Genomic DNA, 27,642 nt, shown 5'->3' with positions numbered 1-27,642 from the left:
TCACACAGCATTAGGATACTTTCACACTTGCGGCAGAGGATTCCGGCAGGCCGTTCCGGACGCAAACTGATGGCATTTGTCAGACGGATCCGGATGCGGAATTGTCTGACAAATGCATTGAAATACCAGATCCGTCTCTCCGGTGTCATCCGGAAAAAAGGATCCGGTATTAATTTATTTTGCATTTTTAAAGGTCTTCGCATGTGCAGACCGGAAAGCTACATCCATTTTGCCGGAACACTTAATACACTTCAATATAAATTAATGCCGGATCCGACATTCCGGCAAGTGATCTGAATTTTTGGCCAGAGAGAGAACTGCAGCATGATGCAGCATTTTCTCAGTCCAAAAAACCTAAGAGGGACAGAACTGATGCATACTGAACGGAATGCTTTCTATTCAGAATGCATTAGGATAAAACTGATCAGTTTTTTTTCCGGTATTGAGCTCCTGTGACGGAACTCAATACCGGAAAACAAAAACGCTAGTGTGAAAGCACCCTTATAATGATTTAAAATGCTGCGTGACCCTGAGAGTCCAGGAATATACTTAATTACACTGACACAATGCTGTCAGTGTCATGCAATAGATTCCAGGACTCTCAGGGTCACACAGCATTATAAATCACTTTAACGCTGTGCGATCCTGTCAGAGGAGCGGAGGTCAGAACAGGACGTCACACTGCAAGTTTCTTGCATTGAACTCGCCTGTGCGTGTTTGGCCTTAAATATCCAGAAACTAACTTTTATAGTGTAGTAGATAGGTAGCGCGTTTCTGTCAGCCATTTCCTGCCATGTCAGGATGGAGAACCAGAGCACCATCAGAACGGAAGCCAAGGAGGATCAGTAATGACAGGAGATCTGTTATTTTTATAAAGCATTTGGAGTCCATGGCCAGTCTTTTTTTATTCTGCTGGATTACCCCTTTAATTCATTCATATAGCCATTCTTTTCTTTTTTTTTTTTATCCTCATTAGTTTGGTTCTGTGACATCATGCATGTTACGTTCTTCAGTTTAAAACAGCCTTTGAGGCAGAAGGTGATTCATGCAGGAATTTCCAAACACAGAAAGTGACAGGAGAATAAAGTCTAATTTATCAGCACAGTGAAGAGCCCCAGTCTTAGCATTCTGATCTTTGCATGGTCTCCTCGTGGTCCAGGCCCTCTGATCCTGAAGAATGGTGGAGGAACTGCCCAGTGGCCCCGATATATAGTCTAGACCTCATGGGCCATTTCTGGAAAAAAAAAAAAAGAGACACTGTTAAAGCCTCTGATGCTTTTGAGGACTCAACAGCTCTGGCAATGCTGAAGAGGGCCCATCACCTCCCCTGACATGTCAGTATTAGCAACAAAAATTCCAGCACATCTTTTCACAAAACTGTTGTTCTGTTCCTCAGTTATTGCAACCAGAAGTTTGTTAATTAATCTGCAACTGAGTGTTAGGGCTCATGCACACGACCGTAATGGCTCAGTTCACGTGCTGTGGACCACAAATAGGGGTCCGCAACGCATGGGCACCGGCCGTGTGCACTCCATGCTGTGGATGCACTTGAATGGGTCCGTGATTCGCAACATACGGCTAAAGATAGAACATGTTCTATCTTTTCGCAGTGTGGAGGCACAGACCCGAAAATCCACAGAAGAGCTTCGTAGTGCTTCCGTGGGCTTCTGATTTGTGCCTCCGCTCTGCAAAAGATAGGACTTCATCTATCTTCAGTCATATCTTGCGGATTGTGGACTCATTCAAGTCAGTGGGTCTGCATCCGCACCACGGAGGGCACACGACCAGTGCCCTATATTGCGGACCAGCCATATACACATATTAGGCAGTGTCAGACTGTGCAGGGACACCCCCATACACACACTGGTAACACCCAATTGCAGATCGTTTAATACAATTGTAGTAATAATAACTGAGGAACAGAAAAACTGAGTTATAAGAGAAAATGATACAGAATCATTGCTGCAAGGGGAATAAAACTATTTAGTAAAACAGTAATGTCAGGACAGGTGACAGGTGCTCTTTGAGCAGAACTTGTCCATCCTCCTGACATATCTTCTTGTATTCCCCATAGCAATATAATTATAGGAGCTTTGTTGCACTCCATATAGGTCTTGCTGTGTAAAGGGTTCCCACCCCAGCATACAATTAATTAAAGATCACAGCAGTTGAGCTTCAGTTGAAATGCTTTTAAAAAAACATGTGGCAGTTTCGTGTGTAAACGTTTTCGGCACCTAGGCCATCGTCAGATACTATGCCGCAGTCGGTAGCCCGGATAGAAGGTGTACACACCTAGTGAGGTGGTGCATATAGCACTAAAGGGTACGATTTTCACGCACGGTTGCTAGGAGACGATCGGGATGGGGACCCGATCTTTATTATTTTCCCTTATAACATGGTTATAAGGGAAAATAATAGCATTCTTAATACAGAATGCTTAGTAAATTAGAGATGGAGGGGTTAAAAACATATAAAATAATAATTAAACTCGCCTCATCTACTTGTTCGTGGAGCCCGGCTCGCCTTCTTTCTTCTTTTTTGATGACCTAGGAGGAAAAGGACCTTTGGTGATGTCACTACGCTCATCACATGGTCCATCACCATGGTGATGGACCATGTGATGGACCAAGTGATGAGCGCAGTGACATCACCAAAGATCCTTTTCTTCTCAGGTTATCAAAGAAGAAGAAAGAGGACAAGCCAGGCCGTGCGAACAAGTGGATGAGGTGAGTTAAATATATATTTTTTTAACCCCTCCATCCCTATTTTACTAAGCATTCTGTATTAAGAATGCTATTTTCCCTTATAACCATGTTATAAGGGAAAATATTAAAATCTACACAACACCTAACCCAAACCCGAACATCTGTGAAGAAGTCCGGGTTCAGGTCTGGGTACCAAACATGCAGATTTTTCTCACGTGCCTGCAAAACTCATTAAAACGCTTTGCACTCACGCGGAAATTGCGCATTTTCAATGCACCCGCATCCTATCCGGCCCTCACACGCGATGCCCATGTGAAAGAGGCCTAACACTTGCAGAGTCAACAGTAAAGATTTAAAGGCGTCTGACTTCTCAAAGTCCCTAAGGCCTCTTGCACACAAACGTTGTTTTTTTCCGTTTATGTTCCGTTTACGGAACCATTAATTTCAATAGATCTGCAAAAAAACCGGAAGGTACTCCGTATGCCTTCCGTTTCCGTTTTTCCGTTCAAAGATAAAACATGTCCTATTATTGTCCGCATAACGGACAAAGATAGTACTGTTCTATCAGGGGCCAGCTGTTCCGTTACGCAAAAAACGGAATGCACACAGACATCATCCGTATTTTTTGCGGATCCGTTTTTTTGCAGATCAAGAGGCCTAAGGCCGGGGTCACACGTAACTGATTAGCTGCGGATTTGCCGCCGCCGATTTTCGTGCAGCAAATCCGCTACGTTTTACAGTACCAACAAAGTGGATGAGGATTTCTGAATTGTGGATTTGAAATCCACAGCATATCAATTTATAGAGCAGAGTTCTCTTGGGGATTTCGCCTGAGATCTGGTGAGATCTGCTAGCTTTTTCACAGCAAAAACGCATGTAATATATGAGGTTTGTTGCCTTTTTTTGTGTGCGTTTTTTCCACTGCATTTTCCGTCACTAGTGACCTTGGCCGTAATGTGGTAAAATAAAGCAGATTTAATAATCACCACTTAGGGTACGTGCACACTGCAGATTAAGCAGTTTTTCTCATGGATTTCATGAGGAAAAACCACAGAATATTACAATACCAGCAAAGTGAAAGTGATTAGACAAATCTCATGTACACTTTTCACGTTTAAAAAAAAAAAAAAAAAAAATTATTTGTTTTTATTTCCTCCGTTTTTTTATTTTACACTTTATCAGCTAGTTCATACAATACCTTTGGGGGCATTTACCATACTTTATTTTTTTTTTTCTTCTGATTTCTCCTGTAACTGGAGCTGACATAGTCGCCCCAATTAAGGGTGACTTCACATACGGCAGATTTTGTTGCAGAATTTTGCACGCCTGAAAATCTGTTCCATTCACCTGAATGGGGCTTGCTGATATCCACCTGCTAGCCACCCTATTCAAATGAATGGTACTGCATTTTTGAGATGCAGAAAATTAGGAGAAGCGGTACGGAACGGGAACTGAACCATGGAACTGAAGCACTATGGAGTGCTTTCGTGGGGTTCCGTTCCGTGCTTCCATTACGCAAAAAGATAGAACTTGTCCTATCTTTTTGCGGAACGGACGGATCGCAGACCCCATTCAAGTGAATGGGGTCACGATCCGCATGCGGCTGGCCCGAGGTTGGAGACCGCAATTTGCGGGCCGCAGCACAGGCACGGCCAGCACACATTCGTGTGCAAGAGCCCTTATTCATACGTCCGTGTCAATGTTGAAAGACATGATAAGATGGTCAATGATTCATCTGTGAAAATTTCCATGAAGAATTTGTGTTTTGTCTGTGTGTCCATACTTTTTCAGAGTATCTCCTCTTAATGGTCCGTGAACACGGATGAAACAGAGACGGCGTCTTTGTTGAGTCTGTGTTTTTCACTGACCCATAGACTATAATCGGCGTTATGGATCTATAAACACGGACAAAATAGGGCATACTTATGTGCTAAAACCACAGACCATGCAAAAACACTGATGTGTAAATACACTCATTAAAATTTATGGATACTTGTTCTGTCTGTGAATCACTGACGTGTGAATAAGGCCTTAGGCCTCCTGCACACGGCTGTATAGCTTTTTTAGTATTTTGTGGTACGCAAAAAATACGGATGACATCCGTGTGCATTCAGTTTTTTGTGGAATGGAACATCTTGCCCCTAATAGAACAATACTATCCTTGTCCGTTACGCAGAAAATAATAGGACATGTTCTATCTTTGAATGGAACGGAAAAATGGAAATACGGAAACGGAAGGCATACGGAGTACCTTCCATTTTTTTGCGGATCCATTGAAATGAATGGTTACATATACGGAATGCAAAAAAACAGAACGTAAACTGAAAAAAACAAACGTTCGTGTGCAGGAGGCCTACACACAGCAAACAGGCGTTTTCAGCTGCTACATCCACACCCAAAACTCACCAACAGTTTTCCATTGACTTTAATGTTAAAACCTCCGCCTTGTGCACACAGTGTAAAATGGTAAAGGTTTTTCAGTAGCTGATTTAAAAAACTCTTGAAAAGTGATATGTCACTTCTTGGAAGCCGATTTGACTGAAGATTTCATAGAAGTCAATAGAGAAGTATAGAAACCTCAACCAAATGGTCATGCAGACACCTTGCCCTCACCAATCACATCATCGATAGGACTGGAGCATTGCTGCATCCTGATCTGTATGCACAGTGCTCACTGGGACAGTAAAAAAAAATCCCTGGTGTGGATTGTCAAACTGAAATTTTGCACAGATTTTTGTGTGGATTTCTATGCGCAATGATAACCCAGTGATCATTACAATAAGATTGTAATTCACTTTGCTGGTATTGTATTATGCTATCTTATCCTGCAAAAACACTACCCTACCTAAGACAATTGCCCAAAAACTGAAAAAACTATAGCTCTCAGAATATGGAGACACTGAAACATGATTTTTTTTTTATTCAAAAATGCTGTTACTGTGTAAAACATAAATAAATTTAAAAAAGTATACATATTAGGTATCGCCGCGTCCATAACAACCTGCTCTAAAAAATTACCACATGATGTAACCTGTCAGATGAACATTGTAAATAACAAAAAATAAAAACGGTGCCAAAAAAGCTATTTTTGTTATCTTGCCTCACAAAAAGTGTAATATAGAGCAACCAAAAATCATATGGACCCTAAAATAGTGCCAACAAAACTGCCACCTTATCCCGTAGTTTCCAAAATTGGGTCATTTTTGGGGAGTTTCTACTCTAGGGGTACATCAGGGGGTCTTCAAATGTGACATGAAGTTTAAAATTATCCCAGTGAAATCTGCCTTACAAAAACCATATGGCGTTCCTTTCTTTCTGTGCCCTGCCGTGTGCCCGTACAGAAGTTTACAACTATATAGGGGGTGTTTCTGTAAACTACAGAATCAGGGCAATAAATATTGAGTTTTGTTTAGCTGTTAACCCTTGCTTTGTTAGTGGAAAACAAATATTAAAATGGAAAATCTGCCAAAAAGTGAAATTCAGAAATTTTATCTCCATTCATTCTTGTGGAACACCGAAAGGGTTAACAAAGTTTGTAAAATCAGTTTTGGATACCTTGAGGGGTGTAGTTTCTAAAATGGGGTCACTTTTTTGGATGTTCTACTCTAGGGGTACATCAGGGGGTCTTCAAATGTGACATGGCAGCTTAAAATTATCCCAGTGAAATCTGCTTTCCAAAACAGTTTACGACCACATATGGGGTGTTTCTGTAAACGACAGAATCAGGGCAATAAATATTAAGTTTTGTTTGGCTGTTAACCCTTGCTTTGTTAGTGAAAAAAAATTGATTAAAATTGAAAATCTGCTCAAAAAGTGAAATTCTGAAATTTCATCTCCATTTTCCATTAACCACCTCAGCTCCCCTAGCTTAAACGCCCTTAATGACCAGACCACTTTTTACAATTCTGCACTACACTACTTTCACCGTTTATTGCTCGGTCATGCAACTTACCACCCAAATGAATTCTACCTCCTTTTCTTCTCACTAATAGAGCTTTCATTTGGTGGTATTTCATTGCTGCTGACATTTTTACTTTTTTTGTTATTAATGACATTTTTCACTTTCAGTTGTAAAATTTTTCTAAAAAAATTACATCTATATATACATTTTTCTCAAAATGTATTGTTCTACATGTCTTTGATAAAATAAAAAAAGTTTGGGTAAAAAAAAAATAGTTATAGCGTTTACAAACTTACCCATGCTGGGTGAGATAAATATCTTGGTCAAATGCCAACTTTGTATAAAAAAAAAATGGGAAAAGTTGTCTTTTGCCGAGATATTTCTCTCACCCAGCATGGGTATATGTAAAATGACACCCCAAAACACATTCCCCAACTTCTCCTGAGTACGGCGATACCACATGTGTGACACTTTTTTGCAGCCTAGGTGGGCAAAGGGGCCCACATTCCAAAGAGCACCTTTCGGATTTCACCAGCCATTTTTTACAGATTTTGATTTCAAACTACTTTGCACGCATTTGGGCCCCTAAAATGCCAGGGCAGTATAACTACCCCACAAGTGACCCCATTTTGGAAAGACACCCCAAGGTATTTCATGATGGGCATAGTGAGTTCATGGAAGTTTTTATTTTTTGTCACAAGTTAGTGGAATATGAGACTTTCCGCTAACTTGAGACAAAAAATAAAAAATTCTAGGAACTCGCCATGCCCCTCACGGAATACCTTGGGGTGTCTTTCCGCTAACTTGGGACAAAAATTTCAATCTTTCATGGACTCAATATGCCCCTCACGGAATACCTTGGGGTGTCTTCTTTCCGAAATGGGGTCACATGTGGGGTATTTATACTGCCCTGGCATTTTAGGGGCCCTAAAGCGTGAGAAGAAGTCTGGAATATAAATGTCTAAAAAAAATTACGCATTTGGATTCCGTGAGGGGTATGGTGAGTTCATGTGAGATTTTATTTTTTGACACAAGTTAGTGGAATATGAGACTTTGTAAGAAAAAACTAAATAAAAATAAAAAAATCTATTTCCGCTAACTGGTGCCAAATGTCTGAATGGAGCCTTACAGGTGGGTGATCAATGACAGGGGGGTGATCAGGGAGTCTATATGGGGTGATCACCCCCCTGTCATTGATCACCCCCCTGTAAGGCTCCATTCAGACGTCCGTATGTGTTTTGTGGATCCGATCCATGGATGCGTGGATCCGCAAAACACATGCGGACGTCTAAATGGAGCCTCACAGGGGGAGTGATCAATGACAGGGGGGGTGATCATGGAGTGTATATGGGGTGATCACCCCCCTGTCATTGATCACCCCCCTGTAAGGCTCCATTCAGATGCCCGTATGTGTTTTGCGGATCCGGTCCATGGATGCATGGATCTGTAAAACACATACGGACGTCTGAATGGAGCCTTACAGGGGGGTGATCATCCCATATAGACTCCCTGATCACCCCCCTGTAAGGCTCCATTCAGACGTCCGTATGTGTTTTGCGGATCCGATCCATGGATGCGTGGATCCGTAAAACACATACGGACGTCTGATCAGGGAGTCTATATGGGGTGATCAGGGGTTCATAAGGGGTTAATAAGTGACGGGGTGGTGTAGTGTAGTGTGGTGATTGGTGCTACTTATTACTGAGCTGCCTGTGTCCTCTGGTGGTCGACCAGGTAGAAGGTATATTAGACGCTGTTATCAAAACATGATCGCATCTACACAAAAAAATCGCATCTACAGCCTGCCAGCGAACGATCGCCGCTGGCAGGCTGCAGATCCACTCGCTTACCTTCCGATCTTGTGAACGCGCGCGCCTGTGTGCGCGCGTTCACAGGAAATCTCGTGTCTCGCGAGATGACAAACGGATGCGTCCAGGAGGAATGAATCGACCGCCGCCAGGACGCATCCGTGCGTTAGGCGGTCGGGAAGGAGTTAATTCTTGTGGAGCAGCTAAAGAGTTAACAAAGTTTGTAAAATCAGTTTTGAACACATTGAGGGCATTCATAAAATGGCATTCACAAAATGATCCAAACATGAAGTACATGTCACTGCTTGAGAAAGATCCCATTGAGAGGATCGAAACGTCGCGTGTCTGGTGAATAAAGCCTTTTTTCTACTTTTTTACTACTTGGATGTGCTGTGGAATTTCTTTATTTTTATACTTTGGAGGTGAATCGCCTCCACAGCCGCTGGCACTCCGACTGTACCCTATAGACAGTTGTGCTGCCCACACTTCTCTACCTGTATGTCCAAACATGAAGTAGACATATGGGGAATGTAAAGTAGTAACTATCTCAGAATGGCCTGGATAAGTAAAAGGGTTTTAAAGTTATAACCACATAAAGTGACACATGTCAGATTTGCTAAAAATGGCCTGGGCAGAAAGGTGAAAAATGGCTTGGTCCTGAAAGGGTTAACTGGCCTGACAAAAGATATAAACTTAAATCAGGAACTGACAAGCCACCCTCCCCTTCTGGCAGCTGTAAAGGTTGTAGTCTTATTCTGGGTCTCCGCCCCCTCCAAATAAATCCACTGAATAAACTCTAGAATTTTAACAATCTTCTTTGGTATCTCTATCGGTGAGTTCCATATTTATCATAGGAAGTAGACACATTTGATTAAGGATATTCTACCTGCCATTAAAAGGGGCAGTTTTTTCCATACCTGAATCTTATCTCTGATTTTATTTATTAACCACCTCCGGACCGCCTAACGCACATGTGCGTTCCGGAGGTGGCAGGGCTGCGCACAGTCACGCATATACGCGTCATCTCGCGAGACGCGAGATGACGCGAGTATGCGCCCGCGCGTGCGCAGTTCGCGCCGGCATTTCGTTCAGGACCATTTCGTCAGCAACCTGCCAGCCAATGATCGTGGCTGGCAGGTTGCTGATTTTAAAAAAATCCAATCAAAGTGCCAGATAGCAGATCATATTTGTAAATATGATCTGTTATATGGCTGCCTGCTCCTCTGCTGGTTCTTTTCGTCGGTTGGATCCAGCAGAGGAGCAGGCTTCACAGTGAGTACACCAACACTACACTATAGCCCCTGATCACCCCCCTGAACCCCAATTAACCCTTTGATCACCTCTTTGATCACCCCTGTCAATCACAAGTGAAAAGAAAAAAGTGATCAGTGCAAACTGTCACTTTTTTTTTTCACTGTTATTGACCGTTAGGTTTTAGGTATAGTTTAGGTCCCTTGGTTAGGTAGTTAGCGATCAGTTAGCGCCCAGCCCACCGCACCGCAGTCCGTTATTCGCTGATTAGCGTATCGCTAATCAGCATTTGTACTTTTATAGTATCTGAAAGTGATCAAAACTGATCACGGTCAGATCTATAATAGTACTAGTATCACTTTAGCTCGCCCTCCACCCAAAACGCAGTGTTTGCCCGATCAGGCCTGATCGGTCGCCCACACGTGCGTTCGCCCACACCCGCCCCACCGCAGTGACAAAAAAAAAAATTTTTTTTTTGATCACTGCACATTCACTTTACACGCACTGCGGCGATAAAAAAATCAGTTTTGATATTTTTTATCAACCGCAGCGGCCTCCGGTACTTCGCTAGCCTCCCCTTTGTAAGACAGGCTTGCTTTTTTTTTCTTGGGTAGTCTCAGGGAATACCCCTAAATTTAGTTGCCCACATGTCAAACAGGGGGTATTCTTCTGAAGAGGCCTACAGGCTTCTGACCCAGTCGGATGAGGAGTGGGAACCCTCATCTGATGAATCCAGCGGGTCAGAATACGAACCTGTAGAAAGCAGTGGCTCTCTGACCCAAAGTTCGGACGAGGAGGCTGAGGTCCCTGATAGCACCAGGCGTACCCGGCCCCGTGTCGCTAGACCGCAGGTTGCGCAGGATCCGCTTCAAGAGCAGCAGAGTGGGGCTGGTGCTGTCGGATTACGTGGTGAGGCATACACCAGCAGCCCAGCCCTCCCTGGACCTAGTACCAGCACTGCCGTACAACCTGGTGAAGTAGCGAGCACCAGAAGGGCAGTTGAAGCTGGTACGGTGGCACGTGCAGTAGTGACCCCGTCGCAGCCACCGCAAAGACGTGCCCGTAGAGCCCCTAGAATCCCAGAGGTGCTGGCAAACCCTGATTGGCAGTCCCCAACTTCAGCCGCACCTGTAGTTTTCCCTTTCACTGCCCAGTCTGGAGTTCGGGTTGAGACGGCTCAGATCGGTTCGGCCCTGGGATTTTTTGAGCTGTTCTTGACTGCGGAGCTTTTAGACATAGTTGTGGCCGAAACAAACAGGTATGCCACACAATTTATCACCGCTAACCCGGGAAGCTTTTATGCCCAGCCTTTCCGGTGGAAACCAGTCCAAGTTTCCGAACTTAAAACTTTTCTGGGCCTCCTCCTCAACATGGGCCTGACAAAAAAACATGAATTGCGGTCATATTGGTCCACGAACCCGATTCATCACATGCCCATGTTCTCTGCTGCCATGTCCAGGGCACGTTTTGAGGCCATCCTGCGGTTCCTGCACTTTAGTGACAACACCTGCCTCCCGTCCCAGGGGCCACCCTGCTTTTGACCGGCTCCACAAAATTCGGCCCCTCATAGACCATTTCAACCAGAAATTTGCAGATATTTATACCCCAGAGCAAAACATCTGCATAGACGAGTCCCTGATACATTTTACCGGGCGCCTTGGCTTCAAGCAATACATCCCAAGCAAGCGCGCCCGGTATGGGGTCAAATTGTATAAGCTCTGTGAAAGGGCCACAGGCTATACCCACAAATTTCGGGTCTATGAGGGAAAAGATCAGACCCTGGAGCCGGTCGGTTGCCCTGACTACCTGGGGAGCAGTGGGAAGACAGTTTGGGACTTGGTGTCACCCTTATTCGGCAAGGGGTACCATCTTTATGTGGACAATTTTTACACAAGTGTGGCCCTCTTTAGGCATTTGTTTCTAGAACGGATTGGCGCCTGTGGTACCGCGCGAACTAGTCGCGCGGGCTTCCCCCAACGGCTCGTTACCACCCGTCTTGCAAGGGGGCAGAGGGCCGCACTGTGTAACGAAGAACTGCTCGCGGTGAAATGGAGAGACAAGCGTGACGTTTACATGCTCTCCTCCATTCACGCAGACACGACAATACAAATTGAGCGAGCAACCCGTGTCATTGAAAAGCCCCTCTCAGTCCACGACTATAACCTCCACATGGGAGGGGTCGACTTCAATGACCAGATGTTGTCTCCGTATTTAGTTTCCCGACGCACCAGACGCTGGTATAAGAAGGTGTCTGTATATTTAATTCAATTGGCTCTGTACAATAGTTTTGTTCTCTACAGTAAGGCTGGGAGAACTGGATCCTTCCTCAAATTTCAGGAAGAGATCATCGAGAACCTCCTGTATCCAGGAGGTTCCGTGGCCCCAACCACCAGTGTAGTTAGCCGTCTACACGAGCGACATTTCCCCAATGTCGTTCCTGGTACCTCAACCCAACAGTCACCCCGAAAAAGATGTCGTGTCTGTAGCAGGAGTGGAATAAGGCGTGACACCCGCTATTTCTGTCCTGACTGTCCGGACCACCCTGCCCTATGCTTTGGAGAGTGTTTCCGGAAGTACCACTCACAGGTACACTATTAGCATAGGGATCATCTCACCAGGACAGGCACACAGGGCTATTAGGGCCCATTCACTCACTGCTGCTGCAAACGTCTCCTTTCACATGGGACAAAGTGCATAACGCACTTCGCCACATCTTTGGGCGATTTGCGCTTTGCACATTGACCCATGGGGAAGGATAGGTTTGTTCTATAAAGGTAAAAAAACAAAAAAAAAAACAGGTAAGCAAACAGGTTAATGTTTAGTTCCAAAAGTTAAAGTTACATGTTCTGTTCCAAAGTTAATAAAATTATTGCGTTGTGGCCTGTTTTTTTCTTTTTTTTTTTTTTTGTCTTTTTACCTTCCAGGTGGACCAACCGATCTACTAGCTGCAGCACCGATGTGCATTCTGACAGAAGCATTGCGCTGCTGTCAGATTACACGCAAGTCGGTGTATGCGGCGCTGCAAGACGGGATTTTCTCCTCTGCAGTGACAGATACGTTTGCCGAGGCATACGAGCTGAGGAGGAGGCGGCGTTCCTATGCTTTGGCAAGCACTTTGTATGTATATATATATATAAAAAAAAAAATCCCGGCAATGATTTATTCATCCACATCGATTGATGCGAATGGAGAAATCTGGTTTGCCAGGGCATACAAGCTAAGTGGGTATGGATGTAGGGCGGAGCTCCTATGTCCTGGCAGACGCCTTTCCCCTCCATTTTTTTTTTTTGGCAGAGATTTTTTCATCCACATTGATCGATGCGAATGAAGAAATCTGTGCCGTTCATTTTTTTCTTTCAGCCCAGAGGCTGAACGGAAAAAAAAAATCTCATTACCTGTATGCTCAATATAAGGAGAATAGCAGAAACTCCTAATGCTGGCCATACATGTAATGATTGCGGAGACCCTCAAATGCCAGGGCAGTACAAACACCCCACAACTGACCCCATTTTGGAAAGAAGACACCCCAAGGTATTTGCTGAGGGGCATATTGAGTCCATGAAAGATTGAAATTTTTGTCCTAAGTTAGCGGAAAGTGAGACTTTGTGAGAAAAAACAAAAAAAAATCAATTTCCGCTAACTTATGCGAAAAAAAAAAAAATTCTTTGAACTTGCCAGGCCCCTCATTGGATACCTTGGGGTGTCTTCTTTCCAAAGTGGGGTCACATGTGGGGTATTTATACTGCCCTGGCTTTTTAGGGGCCCTAAAGCGTGAGAAGAAGTCTGGGATCCAAATGTCTAAAAATGCCCTCCTAAAAGGAATTTGGGCCCCTTTGCGCATCTAGGCTGCAAAAAAGTGTGACACATCTGGTATCGCCGTACTCAGAAGAAGTTGGGGAATGTGTTTTGGGGTGTCATTTTACATATACCCATGCTGGGTGAGATAAATATCTTGGTCAAATGCCAACTTTGTATAAAAAAATGGGAAAAGTTGTCTTTTGCCAACATATTTCTCTCACCCAGCATGGGTATATGTAAAATGACACCCCAAAACACATTCCCCAACTTCTCCTGAGTACGGCGATACCAGATGTGTCACACTTTTTTGATGCCAAGGTGGGCAAAGGGGCCCACATTCCAAAGAGCACCTTTCGGATTTCACCGGTCATTTTTTACAGATTTTGATTGCAAAGTACTTCTCACACATATGGGCCCCTAAATTGCCAGGGCAGTATAACTACGCCACAAGTGACCCCATTTTGGAAAGAAGACACCCCAAGGTATTCCGTGAGGGGCATGGCGAGTTCCTAGAATTTTTTATTTTTTGTCGCAAGTTAGTGGAATATGAGACTTTGTAAGGAAAAAAGAGAAAGAAAAAAAAATCATCATTTTCTGCTAACTTGTGACAAAAAATAAAAAATTCTAGGAACTCGCAGTGCCCCTCACGGAATACCTTAGGGTGTCTTCTTTCCAAAATGGGGTCACTTGTGGGGTAGTTATACTGCCCTGGCAATTTAGGGGCCCAAATGTGTGAGAAGTACCTTGCAATCAAAATGTGTAAAAAATGCCCTGCAAAATCCGAAAGGTGCACTTTGGAATATGTGCCCCTTTGCCCACCTTGGCAGCAAAAAAGTGTGACACATCTGGTATCGCCGTACTCAGGAGAAGTTGGGGAATGTGTTTTGGGGTGTCATTTTACATATACCCATGCTGGGTGAGAGAAATATCTTGGCAAACGACAACTTTTCCCATTTTTTTATACAAAGTTGGCATTTGACCAAGATATTTTTCTCACCCAGCATGGGTATATGTAAAATGACACCCCAAAACACATTCCCCAACTTCTCCTGAGTACGGCGATACCAGATGTGTGACACTTTTTTGATGCCAAGGTGGGCAAAGGGGCGCATATGCCAAAGTGCACCTTTCGGATTTCACCGGTCATTTTTTACAGATTTTGATTGCAAAGTACTTCTCACACATATGGGCCCCTAAATTGCCAGGGCAGTATAACTACGCCACAAGTGACCCCATTTTGGAAAGAAGACACCCCAAGGTATTCCGTGAGGGGCATGGCGAGTTCCTAGAATTTTTAATTTTTTGTCGCAAGTTAGTGGAATATGAGACTTTGTAAGGAAAAAAGAGAAAAAAAAAAAATCATCATTTTCTGCTAACTTGTGACAAAAAATAAAAAATTCTAGGAACTCGCAGTGCCCCTCACGGAATACCTTAGGGTGTCTTCTTTCCAAAATGGGGTCACTTGTGGCGTAGTTATACTGCCCTGGCAATTTAGGGGCCCAAATGTGTGAGAAGTACCTTGCAATCAAAATGTGTAAAAAATTCCCTGCAAAATCCGAAAGGTGCACTTTGGAATATGTGCCCCTTTGCCCACCTTGGCAGCAAAAAAGTGTCACACATGTGGTATCGCCGTACTCAGGAGAAGTTGGGGAATGTGTTTTGGGGTGTCATTTTACATATACCCATGCTGGGTGAGAAAAATATCTTGGTCAAATGCCAACTTTGTATAAAAAAATGGGAAAAGTTGTCGTTTGCCAAGATATTTCTCTCACCCAGCATGGGTATATGTAAAATGACACCCCAAAACACATTCCCCAACTTCTCCTGAGTACGGCGATACCACATGTGTGACACTTTTTTGCTGCCAAGGTGGGCAAAGGGGCACATATTCCAAAGTGCACCTTTCGGATTTCACCGGTCATTTCTTACACATTTTGATTGCAAAGTTCTTCTCACACATTTGGGCCCCTAAATTGCCAGGGCAGTATAACTACGCCACAAGTGACCCCATTTTGGAAAGAAGACACCCCAAGGTATTCTGTGAGGGGCATGGTGAGTTCCTAGAATTTTTTATTTTTTGTCGCAAGTTAGTGGAATATGAGACTTTGTAAGAAAAAAATAAAAAAATAAAATCATCATCATTTTCCGCTAACTTGTGACAAAAAATAAAAAGTTCTATGAACTCACTATGCCCATCAGCGAATACCTTAGGGTGTCTACTTTCCGAAATGGGGTCATTTGTGGGGTAGTTATACTGTTTGGGCATTGTAGAACCTCAGGAAACATGACAGGTGCTCAGAAAATCAGAGCCGTTTCAAAAAGCGGAAATTCACATTTTTGTACCATAGTTTGTAAATGCTATAACTTTTACCCAAACCATTTTTTTTTTGCCCAAACATTTTTTTTTTATCAAAGACATGTAGAACTATAAATTTAGCGAAAAATTTATATATGGATGTCGTTTTTTTTGCAAAATTTCACAGCTGAAAGTGAAAAATGTCATTTTTTTGCAAAAAAATCGTTACATTTTGATTAATAACAAAAAAAGTAAAAATGTCAGCAGCAATAAAATACCACCAAATGAAAGCTCCATTAGTGAGAAGAAAAGGAGGTAAAATTCATTTGGGTGGTAAGTTGCATGACCGAGCGATAAACGGTGAAAGGAGTGTAGTGCCGAAGTGTAAAAAGTGGCCTGGTCATGAAGGGGGTTTCACCTAGCGGGGCTGAAGTGGTTAAAGGTATTACATTTAGTTTTATGTAGTCCTGAGGGCGACACAATACCTTTACCCCTAAATACTTGACACATTCACCTGCCTTTTTAATCTCCAGGAGCCCTGGTACAAAGTCTCCTAGTGGGTCCAAGGGGATACAAGCCGACTTGTTCCAGTTTATATTTAAACCTGCTAGTTTCCCATAACTCTCAAACACCTCAAACACACGTGTCAGAGAATCATGAGACCCCACAAACAACATCAAATCATCTGCATACAATGACATTGTTTTTTCATGATTCCCAATCTTAAACCCTATTATTATTATTTTATGCACTTATAAAGCGATACTATATTCCGCAGTGCTTTACAGACGTTAGCATCCAACTGTCCCCAATGGGGCTCACAATCTGAGGTCCCTATCAGTCTGTCTTATTAAAGAGTATTATCTCCTTATCTTGTCTTATTAGAGAAGCAAGGGGTTCCAATGCAATAGCAAATAAAAGGGATAAAGGGTAGCCTGGCTTACTCCTCTCTGAATTTCAAGAGAATCTGAAACCTCACAATTTACAATTATTCTAACTTTTACATCCGTAAATAAAAATTTGATCCATGAAATATAATTATTCCCAAACCCTATTTTCTTTAGTGTAGCAACCAAAAACGGCCATTCTATTGTGTCAAAAGCTTTCGATGCGTCTACTGATACCACTAGTCGCTGGCCACTATTTATTTATATCACCTGCATATTTTAAAAAAAAAATCTCCTGATATTATCCGTTGTAGATTTTCCAGGCATAAATCCAGTTTGGTCCTCATGGATAAGTGTTGATCTGACCCCTCTTAATCTAGTTGCCAATACCTTCGCTAGAAGTTTATTATCTGTATTTATCAAGGATATAGGACGATGTGAATCCATTATTTAGGATTTTTATCAGGTTTCAATATTAATGTTATCAATGCTTTGCGTAATGTATCTGGCAATATTTTGTTATCTCTAGAGGCATTCCACATTTCCAACAATTTAGGTGTTAATACTTTTTTTTATATGTGTCATATATGTGCATATGTAATTAGATTTTAGTAATGTAATTTTAGTTAAATTTCTCAAGTAAGCATGAACTATACATTTTCCTACGATGCACTTAATAATTAATAAATATTAATATTATTATTAATAATTAAGGAATATAAAAGTGCATAATTATGCATAATTTTTATTGATACCATTTTGGGGTATGTATGACTTTTTGATTACTTTTTTATTCTATTTTTTGGGAGGTGAAGCAACCGCGATATTTAGGGGGTCATTTATTATGACCGGCGTTTTAGATGCTGGTCCAAATAGGCCCTTTAGCTGGCGGTGCATCGAAGTTATGAAGAGGTACCAGCCTTTATAGTTCAGGATAGTTCAGGATTTTCACATGCATATATCAATCATGTTTACAATTTTTTTTGTTTATTTTTATTTGGCAAAGGAGGGTGAATTGATATTTTAATTCTTTTGTGTTTCTTAATATTTAAAACTTTTTTCTCCTTTATTTTTAGTCCCCCTTGAGGACTTAAACATATAATATTAATAAAATGTATTAATATAGCGCCACCATATTCCGCAGCGCTTTACAAATTCATAGGGTTTATGTGCAAAAAAAAAGTAACTGGCTAATATGCAACTGAAACACTAGGAGTCAGGGCCCTGCTCGCGAGCGCTTACAATCTATGATTGTTAGAGCGCTTTTACTATACACTACAGAGGTTTCCCATTGCAATCTATGGGGGTATGGCTGTGTCCCTATTAAATAGGTTGTGTCACTTCAACAAATAGCATTATCATGTACAGAAAGTTAATACAATGCACTTACTAATGTATTGTGATTTTCCATATTGCTTTCTTCTCTAGCTGGATTCATTTTTCCATCACATTATACACTGCTCAATTCCATGATTACGACCACCCTGAAATTCATCAGCGGTGGCCGTGCTTGACCACTATAGAAAAAAGCACCAGTGTCACGCTTCGATGTGTGAGGGAAACAGCACACTGAGCATAGGAGGGAAGGGGAGAACAGGGAATCAGGTCTAAGAACTAGGGAAGGAAAATGGACACCTCCTAGTAAAAACCCTAACCAAAATCCTCACTGACTACCAGTATGAACAGACCCCAAAGGTAGGTGAGTTTATACACAGGAATACCTAGAATCCTATCAAGCCCTATAGGACCCTGGTACTAATGGCAGGGACGATACTACCCGTTCCTCCAAAAGGAAGGACAAACAGGAGTCTTCTTCAAGCCTAATACAAACAATAGGGGAATGCAACACACAGAACCCAAACAAAATACAAAAGGGAAAGGAAAGACTTAACTTCAAAGGAGCAATGGAAGCACCAGGAACTCAGCTGAGATCCAACCACAATCTATCCAAAGGTCCAAACAGAAGCTGTAAACCGCACAGCATTGTGGGAGAAGCAACTATAAATAGAGAAGGTTAAATTACCCTAATAGCCACACCTGGGGAAAGAAGGTGTGGCAAGCACCAGAAAAAACTCAGACGTCATTTGATCCAAACAGTAAACATGTCAGATCAAACCACATGTTACCAGTCTCACTAATCTCCTGCCGCCTGTCGCGGGAACGTCCGTGACAACCAGCTTATGTGTGCTCCCTCTGTCTCGGCCACCAGGGAGGCCGGCACTTTTTACTATAGTGTGCAAGCACGGCCACGGCTGATGGATTGCAAGGTGGTCGTGACCATAGAAACAAATGTATAATGTGATGGAAAAATTAATCCAGACAGGGAAGGAAGCAATATGGATAATAACAATACATTAGTAAGTGGCTTGTATTAACTTTCTTTACATGAATGCCACTTGCTGAAATGACACAACCCCTTTAAGCCCTGAGGTAGGGCTTAATAGGAATTTTGCTGTTTGGCCTGACAAACCTTGACAAGGCTTCCAGCTGCCATACCAACCAAATGGCTCCCACAGTCTCATCACAGTGATTGGGAGCATGTCTTATATGCCGTGGTTGCAATTGACCATGGCATCTGAGGGGATTAATGTCTGTGATTGGTGTCATCATCGAACACGGACACTGCCGACAGGTGTCTGCTGTATAACACAGCAGTCACTGACCGGTCATGGCGTCCACTCAGCTCCTGCAGGGGTACCATGTTTAAGACAGTGACTTCTGCCATATATGAACTGCAGATGCCACCAGTGTCTTAATGAGAACTGTTTAAAGGCAGCTTCTGGATTTATAAAGAGGACCTACCTGTCATAATTTTCAATGAATTGCCAGCAGTCTGCAATAAAGGTTCAATTGGGTGTTACCAGCCGGGTCATCTCTCTGCATAGTCTGACACTATCCAGTCAGTGCTCCCAGTGTCAAACAGTGCAAGGACACACCACCTCCCCACTCTCCCAACTCTCCCCAACTAGTGACACCCATCTGGACCTTTATTGCAGGCTGCTGGCAAGTCATTCATACATTTCTAGTTGGAATAATAGTAGAAAGGCACAAGATCAGAAAAGATTCTCCAGAATTGTTATTACATAGGGAATAGTAACTAAATCAAAGATGTCAGGGGAGATGACAGGTCGTTTTGAAATGCCCCTGAATACCTGTTTCCTGAAATTTGCAATGTATGCAATTGTTATGTAGACTTTATTTAAACTTTCTCTAGCCTCGCCCATCTGCCCAGGCTATGAAAACTCATGGTGTGGATTGAGCAACATGGATTTCATATGTTTGATGACACACTAAGAGCATATTGCCATACCTTGACAGGATGTAAGTATCCATCCCCACTGTGCAGACTTCCTAGAAGATCTGGACTGACACTGCCAGAATTACCAGGAGTTGTGGACTGATGGCTTTGGCTGTTTTCATCTTCTTCCTGGAGACTGCGGGTAAGGTGTGCAATGTAGGTGGTGGCAAGTATGAGAACATCCAACTTTGAAAGTTTTGTATCTGGAGGCACAGAAGGTAATGTCCTCTGTAGCTCCAGGAAAGCATGTCGCAGAGTTTGTACCCGATTTCTCTCACGGGCAGCATTGGCAGCAGCTGGACGTCCTCCCATGTTACTTACTCCAGACTTTTCTCCTTCTAATGTTCCTTTGCCCAAGGAAAGATGTGAGCCTTTTTCAGAGCCCTCTGGAGATTCTTCTCTGCTGTGCACAATACTGGTCACCAGAGGGCGTTGGACTTTCTCCACCATAGCAACACTGAATACTGCAGGGACCAAAAATACAGGAAAGGTTTTAGTAGCTCCTGAGGAATATAAAGGGAAATTCAAGAAGCATTGAATACAAGAAGAAAGGCATAAAATGCACCAAAACTAGCACATCTTCTTTGCTCTAGATCAGTGATGGCTAACCTTGGCACTCCAGCTGTGGTAAAACTACAACTCCCAAGATGCCCCCCTTGCTTGGCTGCTCCCCGAAACTCTATAGAAATAAATGGAGCATGCTGGGAGTTGTAGTTTCACCACAGCTGGAGAGCCAAGGTTAGCCAAAACTGCTCTAGATTCTTGAAGGCAGTTTCAGCAGAAATGGCTAAAAAGTACTCTGAATGTAAAAGTCGTAAAAAGGGGAAACATCTAAAAGAAGTGAAAACAACAGCGCATTCATAAAACAGTCCGAAGACTCCAATTTGCCAATTTTCACACCAAATTCACAAACATTTTTTAACTGCTTCTTGAATTTGATAAAATCTCTGTGCCAGTGTTCACACTTTATTTGCTAGACCAGGATACAACTATACAAGCTAGAATCAAACTGGCTACTATAGGAAACATTTTTAACCACAGGTTTGCTTTCCCTCAGTGTGTCTCCAACAATGTGAAGCGATGCAGTTTTTTTTACAAAGGGATTGTCCCATGGACCCTCTTTATATGCTATAAATGTGCCATGGGTGCGGGTCCCACCTCTGGGACACACTCCTAATCTCAAGAATGGGACCTCATGCCACGCTGCAGAGAAGGGAGAGGTGGCCAAGCATGAGTGGCTCTCTGCATTTGCTCTTATGGGACTTCCAAAAATAGTCTGCCCAGCTATTGTCAGAAATCCTATAGAACTGAATGGAGAGATCCGCGCATGTGTGGCCACCTCTCCACTCACGCCAGCAGGAGATGGGGCCCCATTTTCTAGATAGGAGCGGTGTCCATGTGGGACAACCATCCATTCTCCTTGAACTGAGCTATTATGCATCTGCTCAAGAACCCATGTCATCCTATGGAGCTGAAAATTGGCTATCCCTGCACTGGGTTCTGCAGAGGAATTCACATTCTGCAGCTTAGATAATGTCGCGCTGCAGGTTTCCTGTATGGGAATCTCTCCATTCAATTTAATTTGAAATTCATTCTGCAGTGGAAAAAGCTGCAAAAAAATCTGTGCAGATTTTGTTACGTTTTCCACTGCAGAAGGTTTCCCATTGAATGGAGTGATTCTCATACAGGAAATCTGCTGCACCACAATTCACACCAGAAAATCAGCAACTTTGTAAAAATCTGCACCTGATGAAGTTTTCCGCGCGGGTGAAATGCGTGAGTTAAACGCATTGCACCCGCACTGAATCCGAACCCATTGGGCTGTGCACATGAGCGGTGATTTTCACGCATCACTTGTGCGTTGCGTGAAAATCGCAGCATGCTCTATTTTGTGCGTTTTTCACACAACACAGGCCCCATAGATTTTCACACATGGTTGCTAGGAGATGATCGGGATGGGGACATGGTTATAAGGGAAAATAATAGCATTCTTAATACAGAATGCTTAGTAAAGAAGGGCTGGAGGAGTTAAAAAAATAATAATAATATTTTAACTCACCTTAATCCATTTGTTCGCGCAGCCCGGCTTCTCTTCTGTCTTCTTCTTTGCTGTCCAGGAGGAAAAGGACCTGTGGTGACGTCACTGCACTCATCACATGGTCCATCACATGATCCATCACCATGGTGATGGATCATGTGACAGACCATGTGATGAGCGCAGTGACATCAGCACAGGTCCTTTTCCTTAAAGAAGAAGAAAGAGAAGCCGGGCTGCGCGAACAAGTTGATTAAGGTGAGTTAAAGTATTTTTTCTATTTTTTAACCCCTCCAGCTTTATTTTACTTAGCATTCTGTATTAAGAATGCTATTATGTTCCCTTATAACCATGTTATAAGGTAAAATAATAAAATCTACACAACACCTAACCCAAACTTCTGTGAAGAAGTTCGGGTTTGGGTACCAAACATGCCAATTTTTCTCACGCGTGTGCAAAACGTCCCGCTACGCACCCGCATCTTATCTGGCCCAAATCCATGACACCCATGTGAAAGAGACCTTATGGTACTTTCACACTTGCGGATCCGTCTGACAAATGCATTGCAATACTAGATCCGTCTCTCCGGTGTCATCCGGAAAAAAACGATCCAGTAGAAATTTTTTGGGCATTTTTTAAAGGTCTGCGCATGCGCAGACCGGAAAGCCGGATCCGTTTTTCAGAACACTTAATGCCGGATCCGGCACTAATACACTTCAATGTAAATGAATGCCGGATCCAGCATTCCGGCAAGTGATCAGTATTTTGGGCCAGAGAGAAAACTGCAGCATGCTGCAGTATTTTCTCCGTCCAAAAAACGGAAGAGGGACTGAACTAATGCATCCTGAATGGATTGCTTCCCGTTCAGAATGCATTAGGATAAAACTGATCAGTTTTTTTCCAGTATTGAACTCCTGTGACGGAACTCAATCCCGGAAAACAAAAATGCTAGTGTGAAAGTACCGTAAATTGCAGCTACGCTCTCCCTCTAAAGTGTCAAATCCTCTTAAAGTACAGTATTATGTGATACTCAAACGCAGCAAAAGGAGGATTCAAGCCTCTTTCACCATCACATCAGCTCCATTTCGGGCAGATTAGCTGGGTTATATTTTTTACACTTCAAAAGAAGGATTTAAAATGACAACAAATGGGAAAACTTAGGGTCCTTCTGACAACCTGACGAAAAATCTGTATTTATCTTGTATAAACTGTTTATTCTAATGTGATATTATCATGGATACAAATCCTCAGAGGTTTCTATTTAAAACACTGTTACACAGATGAAGAAAAGGAGGATAATAAGAATTGGTTGCCCCAGGCCTTATGTACACATCCATGTCCATTAGCCGTCCGCAAAACAAAGCAACCTGTTTTTTTTTGTTTTTTTGTGTGTGTTTTTTTTGTGGGGGGGGGGGGGGGGGGTTTGAAAACTTTTTATCAATTTTCTATGCAATGGATCAGTGAAAAATTAACCATAAGGGCTCATGCACATGACCGTATGTATTCTTCGGGGAATGCACACGGACATCATCCGTATTTTTTTCAGATCTGTTTTTTGTGGACCGCAAAATACTGAAAAATCCATACGGTGGTGTTCAATAGGCCTTAATTGTATTTGACATCAATAAGCCTACTGGTGTACAGGAAGGAGTAACATGTATAAACGGATATAGACATATTATTTGCCATAAACAGATTACAAATTGCAGTGTTTATGTGGCTCATGATCCCACATTTTGTTCTGAACATGTAATCAGAGGGGAAGAGGTTGCATTTGTGCCTGGGCTCTGTTGTCGGAGGCTGCCCAGGCTGATTTCACACAGCTTTTTTAATTTCTTATTGTTTTTGCCTTTTTTTTTTCTTACTTTTGACAACATGTATAATGCACTAGGTATGGTATTTTTTTCAAGTGTTTATCCATTAGGGCTTTTGCATACGAATGTGTGTGCCCCGTTCTGCGGGCCACAAATAGTGCAATGCACGGGCACCAGCCGCGTGCCCGCCGTTTGCAGATGCGGATTAGTTCACTTGGGTCTGTGATCTGCACGATTCAGACCGCACCACAAAAAAAAAAAAAAATGGAACATGTTCTATTTTTTTGCAGTGCAGAGGCACCAGCTGAAATCCCACAGAAGCGCTCCGTAGTGCATCAGTGGGCTTCCGCTCCATATCTTGCAGATTACAGACCCATTTGAATGATACGGAACGCACACGGCCGGTGCCCGTATATTGCGGACTCGCTGTTTGTGGGCCGCATTATGGGCACGGGTGGCACATGTTCGTGTGCATGAGCCTTTAGGCAGTTTAGGAGTTGAAAATTACTGTTAAAGACTTCTATTTCAAGTATACAAGATTTAAAAAAAAAAAGCTGCAAAAAACCGAAAAAAGGTAAAAAAAATGGTATTTTTTGTGTGTTTTTTTTTACCTCAGAGACTGTTAAAAAAGGCTTGAAAGGAATTTAGAGCACGCAATTAGCTAAATGTTTTTTATTTAATTATTTTTGTTTAATAACTGCAAACTTTAGTTGATATGTAGACTTTTTATTATATAATAATACAAGTTGCATAGTGTGGTTTATTTGCTTCGGAGCTTTGATCTCCTGTTTCTCCAGACACTTGGTAAAGCCCTTAAAGCCCTGCACCCCCTGCACCCCATCCATATACAAGTGATTTAGCTTCTGTTAAAATGAGAAGAGCATGAGACTGAAGCTCCATATCAAACTAATCTTTAGGCTGGTGTCATACATAGGGTTTCTTTTTTCCATTTTTGAGGATTTTTATGGTTTATGGTTAGTTTGGGTTTTAGACATTTACTAGTATAATGTGTGTGTATTTAATGCTAAGGCAGCAGCCTGAAGGTTTCACATGAGCTCAGGCAGGACCACCTCCCTCTCTCCTGGGGTTTCGGGGGCAGATGAGAGTGGAAGTGGCAGACACCAGCCAGGAATTGGTTCCATTCCTCTGAATGGGACCTGCAGAACTCCATGTGCTTCCCGTCAAAACAGCCATATTCAATTGAATGGAACTGATTTACAGGTGCGGAAAATGTCTGCAACAAAATCTGTCACATGTGAAGGACCCCCAAAGAAAAGACTCCTTTCTGTTGGATCCAATTCTGACCTTTCTGGCTCAAATTTTTTTGTATTGACACCACCTTAAATAAATCTGCCCCATTGTGTGTTTTTTTGTTTGTTTTTTTAACCCCATATACTCTCCGGCACTCCAGCTGTGGTAAAACTACAACTCCCAAGATGCACACTTGCTTGGCTGTTCTCAGAACTCCACAGAAATGAATGGAGCATGCTGGGAGTCGTAGTTTCACCACAGCTGGAGTGCCGGAGGTTAGCCATCACTGCTCTAGGTATTACTTTTTTTTCCCCCCAGTCATTTTCCTATAGATTTCTCTACAGGAAAAAAAATCCCTGAAAAATGCCATAAAAAACCCACAAGCCCAGAAAAACTAGCAGACAGAAATGATGTGAAGGAGAAATGAGAAGGAAGGGGGCAGGGGTGCAGTCCTCTGAGCCTGGCTGTCTACTGCTTGCTGGGATCTGTAGTTCTCCATGGCTGAGCTATTACACTAGCCTAAGTGCAGTTCTGGAATTAGTAGGTTACACAGAGGAGGAATCTAGGAAGGAATAATACTTATCTATTTCCTGCCTGATTAAACTAAATGTATTATATTGTACAGTTCCTGTACTGTGCATTATATAAAATATATATATATATATATATATATATATATATATAACAAGAGAGAACACTATATACACAGTATACTATATATCACAACGTGGAACGGGATATTAATACAGCTACTGTACATTTTCCTCAGGAAATAGCATTAATTACACACACATTATAATAATAAATGTCTACAAATATTTCCCTGCTGAACGTGGGTTTTAGAACATTTTATATGGTTCTCCTCAGATTAGGACATGGACTATTTCCGCTGTGCTGAGGAGATGTGCGCCGCCGCCGCTTGTATGTGAGGAGATGGCGCCAATCAGTCCGGGGACGTGAGCGCCGCGCCCGGTACCTCACACAGGCCGGTCAGCCGGAAACTCCCGGGCATCATCCACATACAGCCGCCATTTATCCCCGGCATTGTACAAACCTCGTTTATATTACCTTATATCGTGGCTAATTGTATGTAAAATTGCAGGACACATAGATGAGAGAGAGAGAGGTAGACATATAGATGGTAGAATAGATAGACAGTATATATCAGATTGATATGGACAGAAGGATATAGATAATACAAATAGATATATATAGATAATTAGATATATAGACAGACATATATATATCTACACGATAGATGAAAGCTAGATAATAGAAACTTTTTTTTGCTTTTAGGACTTCTATGGGACACAATCTGAGGCAATACCAATGGTATATATTTACATCAGTCAGGATCTGAGTATTTTTTATTTTATTAAAATCCATAAAACCTGTGCTCCTTTTTATGGACCTAAAAAAGCATTAAAACTTATGCAAAAGGATATATTAAAACTGTAAAAATGTGAGATGGAATAAAAAAAAAATACTATCAAAAGTAGCACAGACAGATAATATATATATATATATATATATATATATATATATATATATATATATTTATATTTACAGGCATAAGTTTTCATACATTTTTTTTTATTTTTTTTAGGTCCATAAAAAAAGAGCATAGGTTTTGTGGATTCTGGTAAAATAAAAAATGCACAGATCCCACCTGAGCCATTACTAATAATAATTATGGAAATTTACATCAGTTTGTATCTTATGGAACCAAACCGGATTTACAGTATTTCATTTACATTTAGATTTGTAAAAAATAAATAAATAAAAAAGCATAAAAGACAAACACTAGTTTGCCCATGGCTTATAGGTGATGTCTGCTGTATTCACCAGTGCTGAATGTTGGCTCCTTACATAATTCTGTCTGGGGATCATTGTATGTGATGGAAATAAAACTCTACTAGGATATGACTGGGGTAAGGCATGGGTTCTCATGACACAGGGATATTCTCCTTTAGTCTATAATATCTCTATCTACTGTGAGTTTGACTCATCACATATTACCCCATATAATTCACTCATTACATGTGAGATGTAGGTAAAATAGCAGAAAGCAGAGAGACATAAAGTTCTAATAAGCAGTGGGAATGAGGTACCTGGATCCAGATGAGGGTCCCCAGTCAGTAGAGTGTGGAGGGCAGGACTGGAGGCAGGGATGAGTATGGTGGTCTTCTCCTGGTTCTGATGATCATGAGATAGAGCAGATCTGTCATCACTGAGCACAGCAGCTGTCTGTGGGGCTGGTGTCTGCCACTTCCACTCTCATCTGCACCAAAACCCCAGTAGAGAGGGAGGTGGTCCTGCCTGAGCTCATGTGAAACCTTCAGACTGCTGCCTTTCCTTTATACACACCCCACCCACATATCAAATGACCTTAGTCATGTGCAAACCCAGCATCCTACTTGGGTCACTGCAGAGCCCCTGACACTGAATGGGGTAGGGGTAGACACAAATATTTGTCCACAGGTCAGATAAATACTTTAATATCAGAACAGACATCTTTAAACCTCATATTTATGAATAGAAACATGACATTAAAGTAAAAATTGTATATCCAGCACATTTTTTTAAATAAAAGAACAA

The 27,642-nt window shown here is 42.2% G+C and overlaps 1 protein-coding gene across 1 annotated transcript; it reads right to left on the bottom strand.

Annotated features, from left to right (window-relative positions):
• Positions 1-631: 631 nt before the first annotated feature.
• Positions 632-27,313, bottom strand: TCF24 (transcription factor 24). The gene is made up of 3 exons (XM_044295738.1): positions 27,156-27,313; positions 19,957-20,408; positions 632-1,234 (listed from the first exon to the last, which is right to left on the bottom strand). Exons 2-3 carry the CDS (start codon positions 20,392-20,394, stop codon positions 1,121-1,123), a joined length of 552 nt encoding a protein of 183 aa, XP_044151673.1. The 5' UTR covers positions 20,395-20,408; positions 27,156-27,313; the 3' UTR covers positions 632-1,120.
• Positions 27,314-27,642: the final 329 nt, after the last annotated feature.

Source organism: Bufo gargarizans, chromosome 5 (assembly GCF_014858855.1).
Source record: "Bufo gargarizans isolate SCDJY-AF-19 chromosome 5, ASM1485885v1, whole genome shotgun sequence".
Classification (NCBI taxonomy): Eukaryota; Metazoa; Chordata; class Amphibia; order Anura; family Bufonidae; genus Bufo; species Bufo gargarizans.
This window is presented reverse-complemented; position numbering and strand designations above follow the sequence as displayed.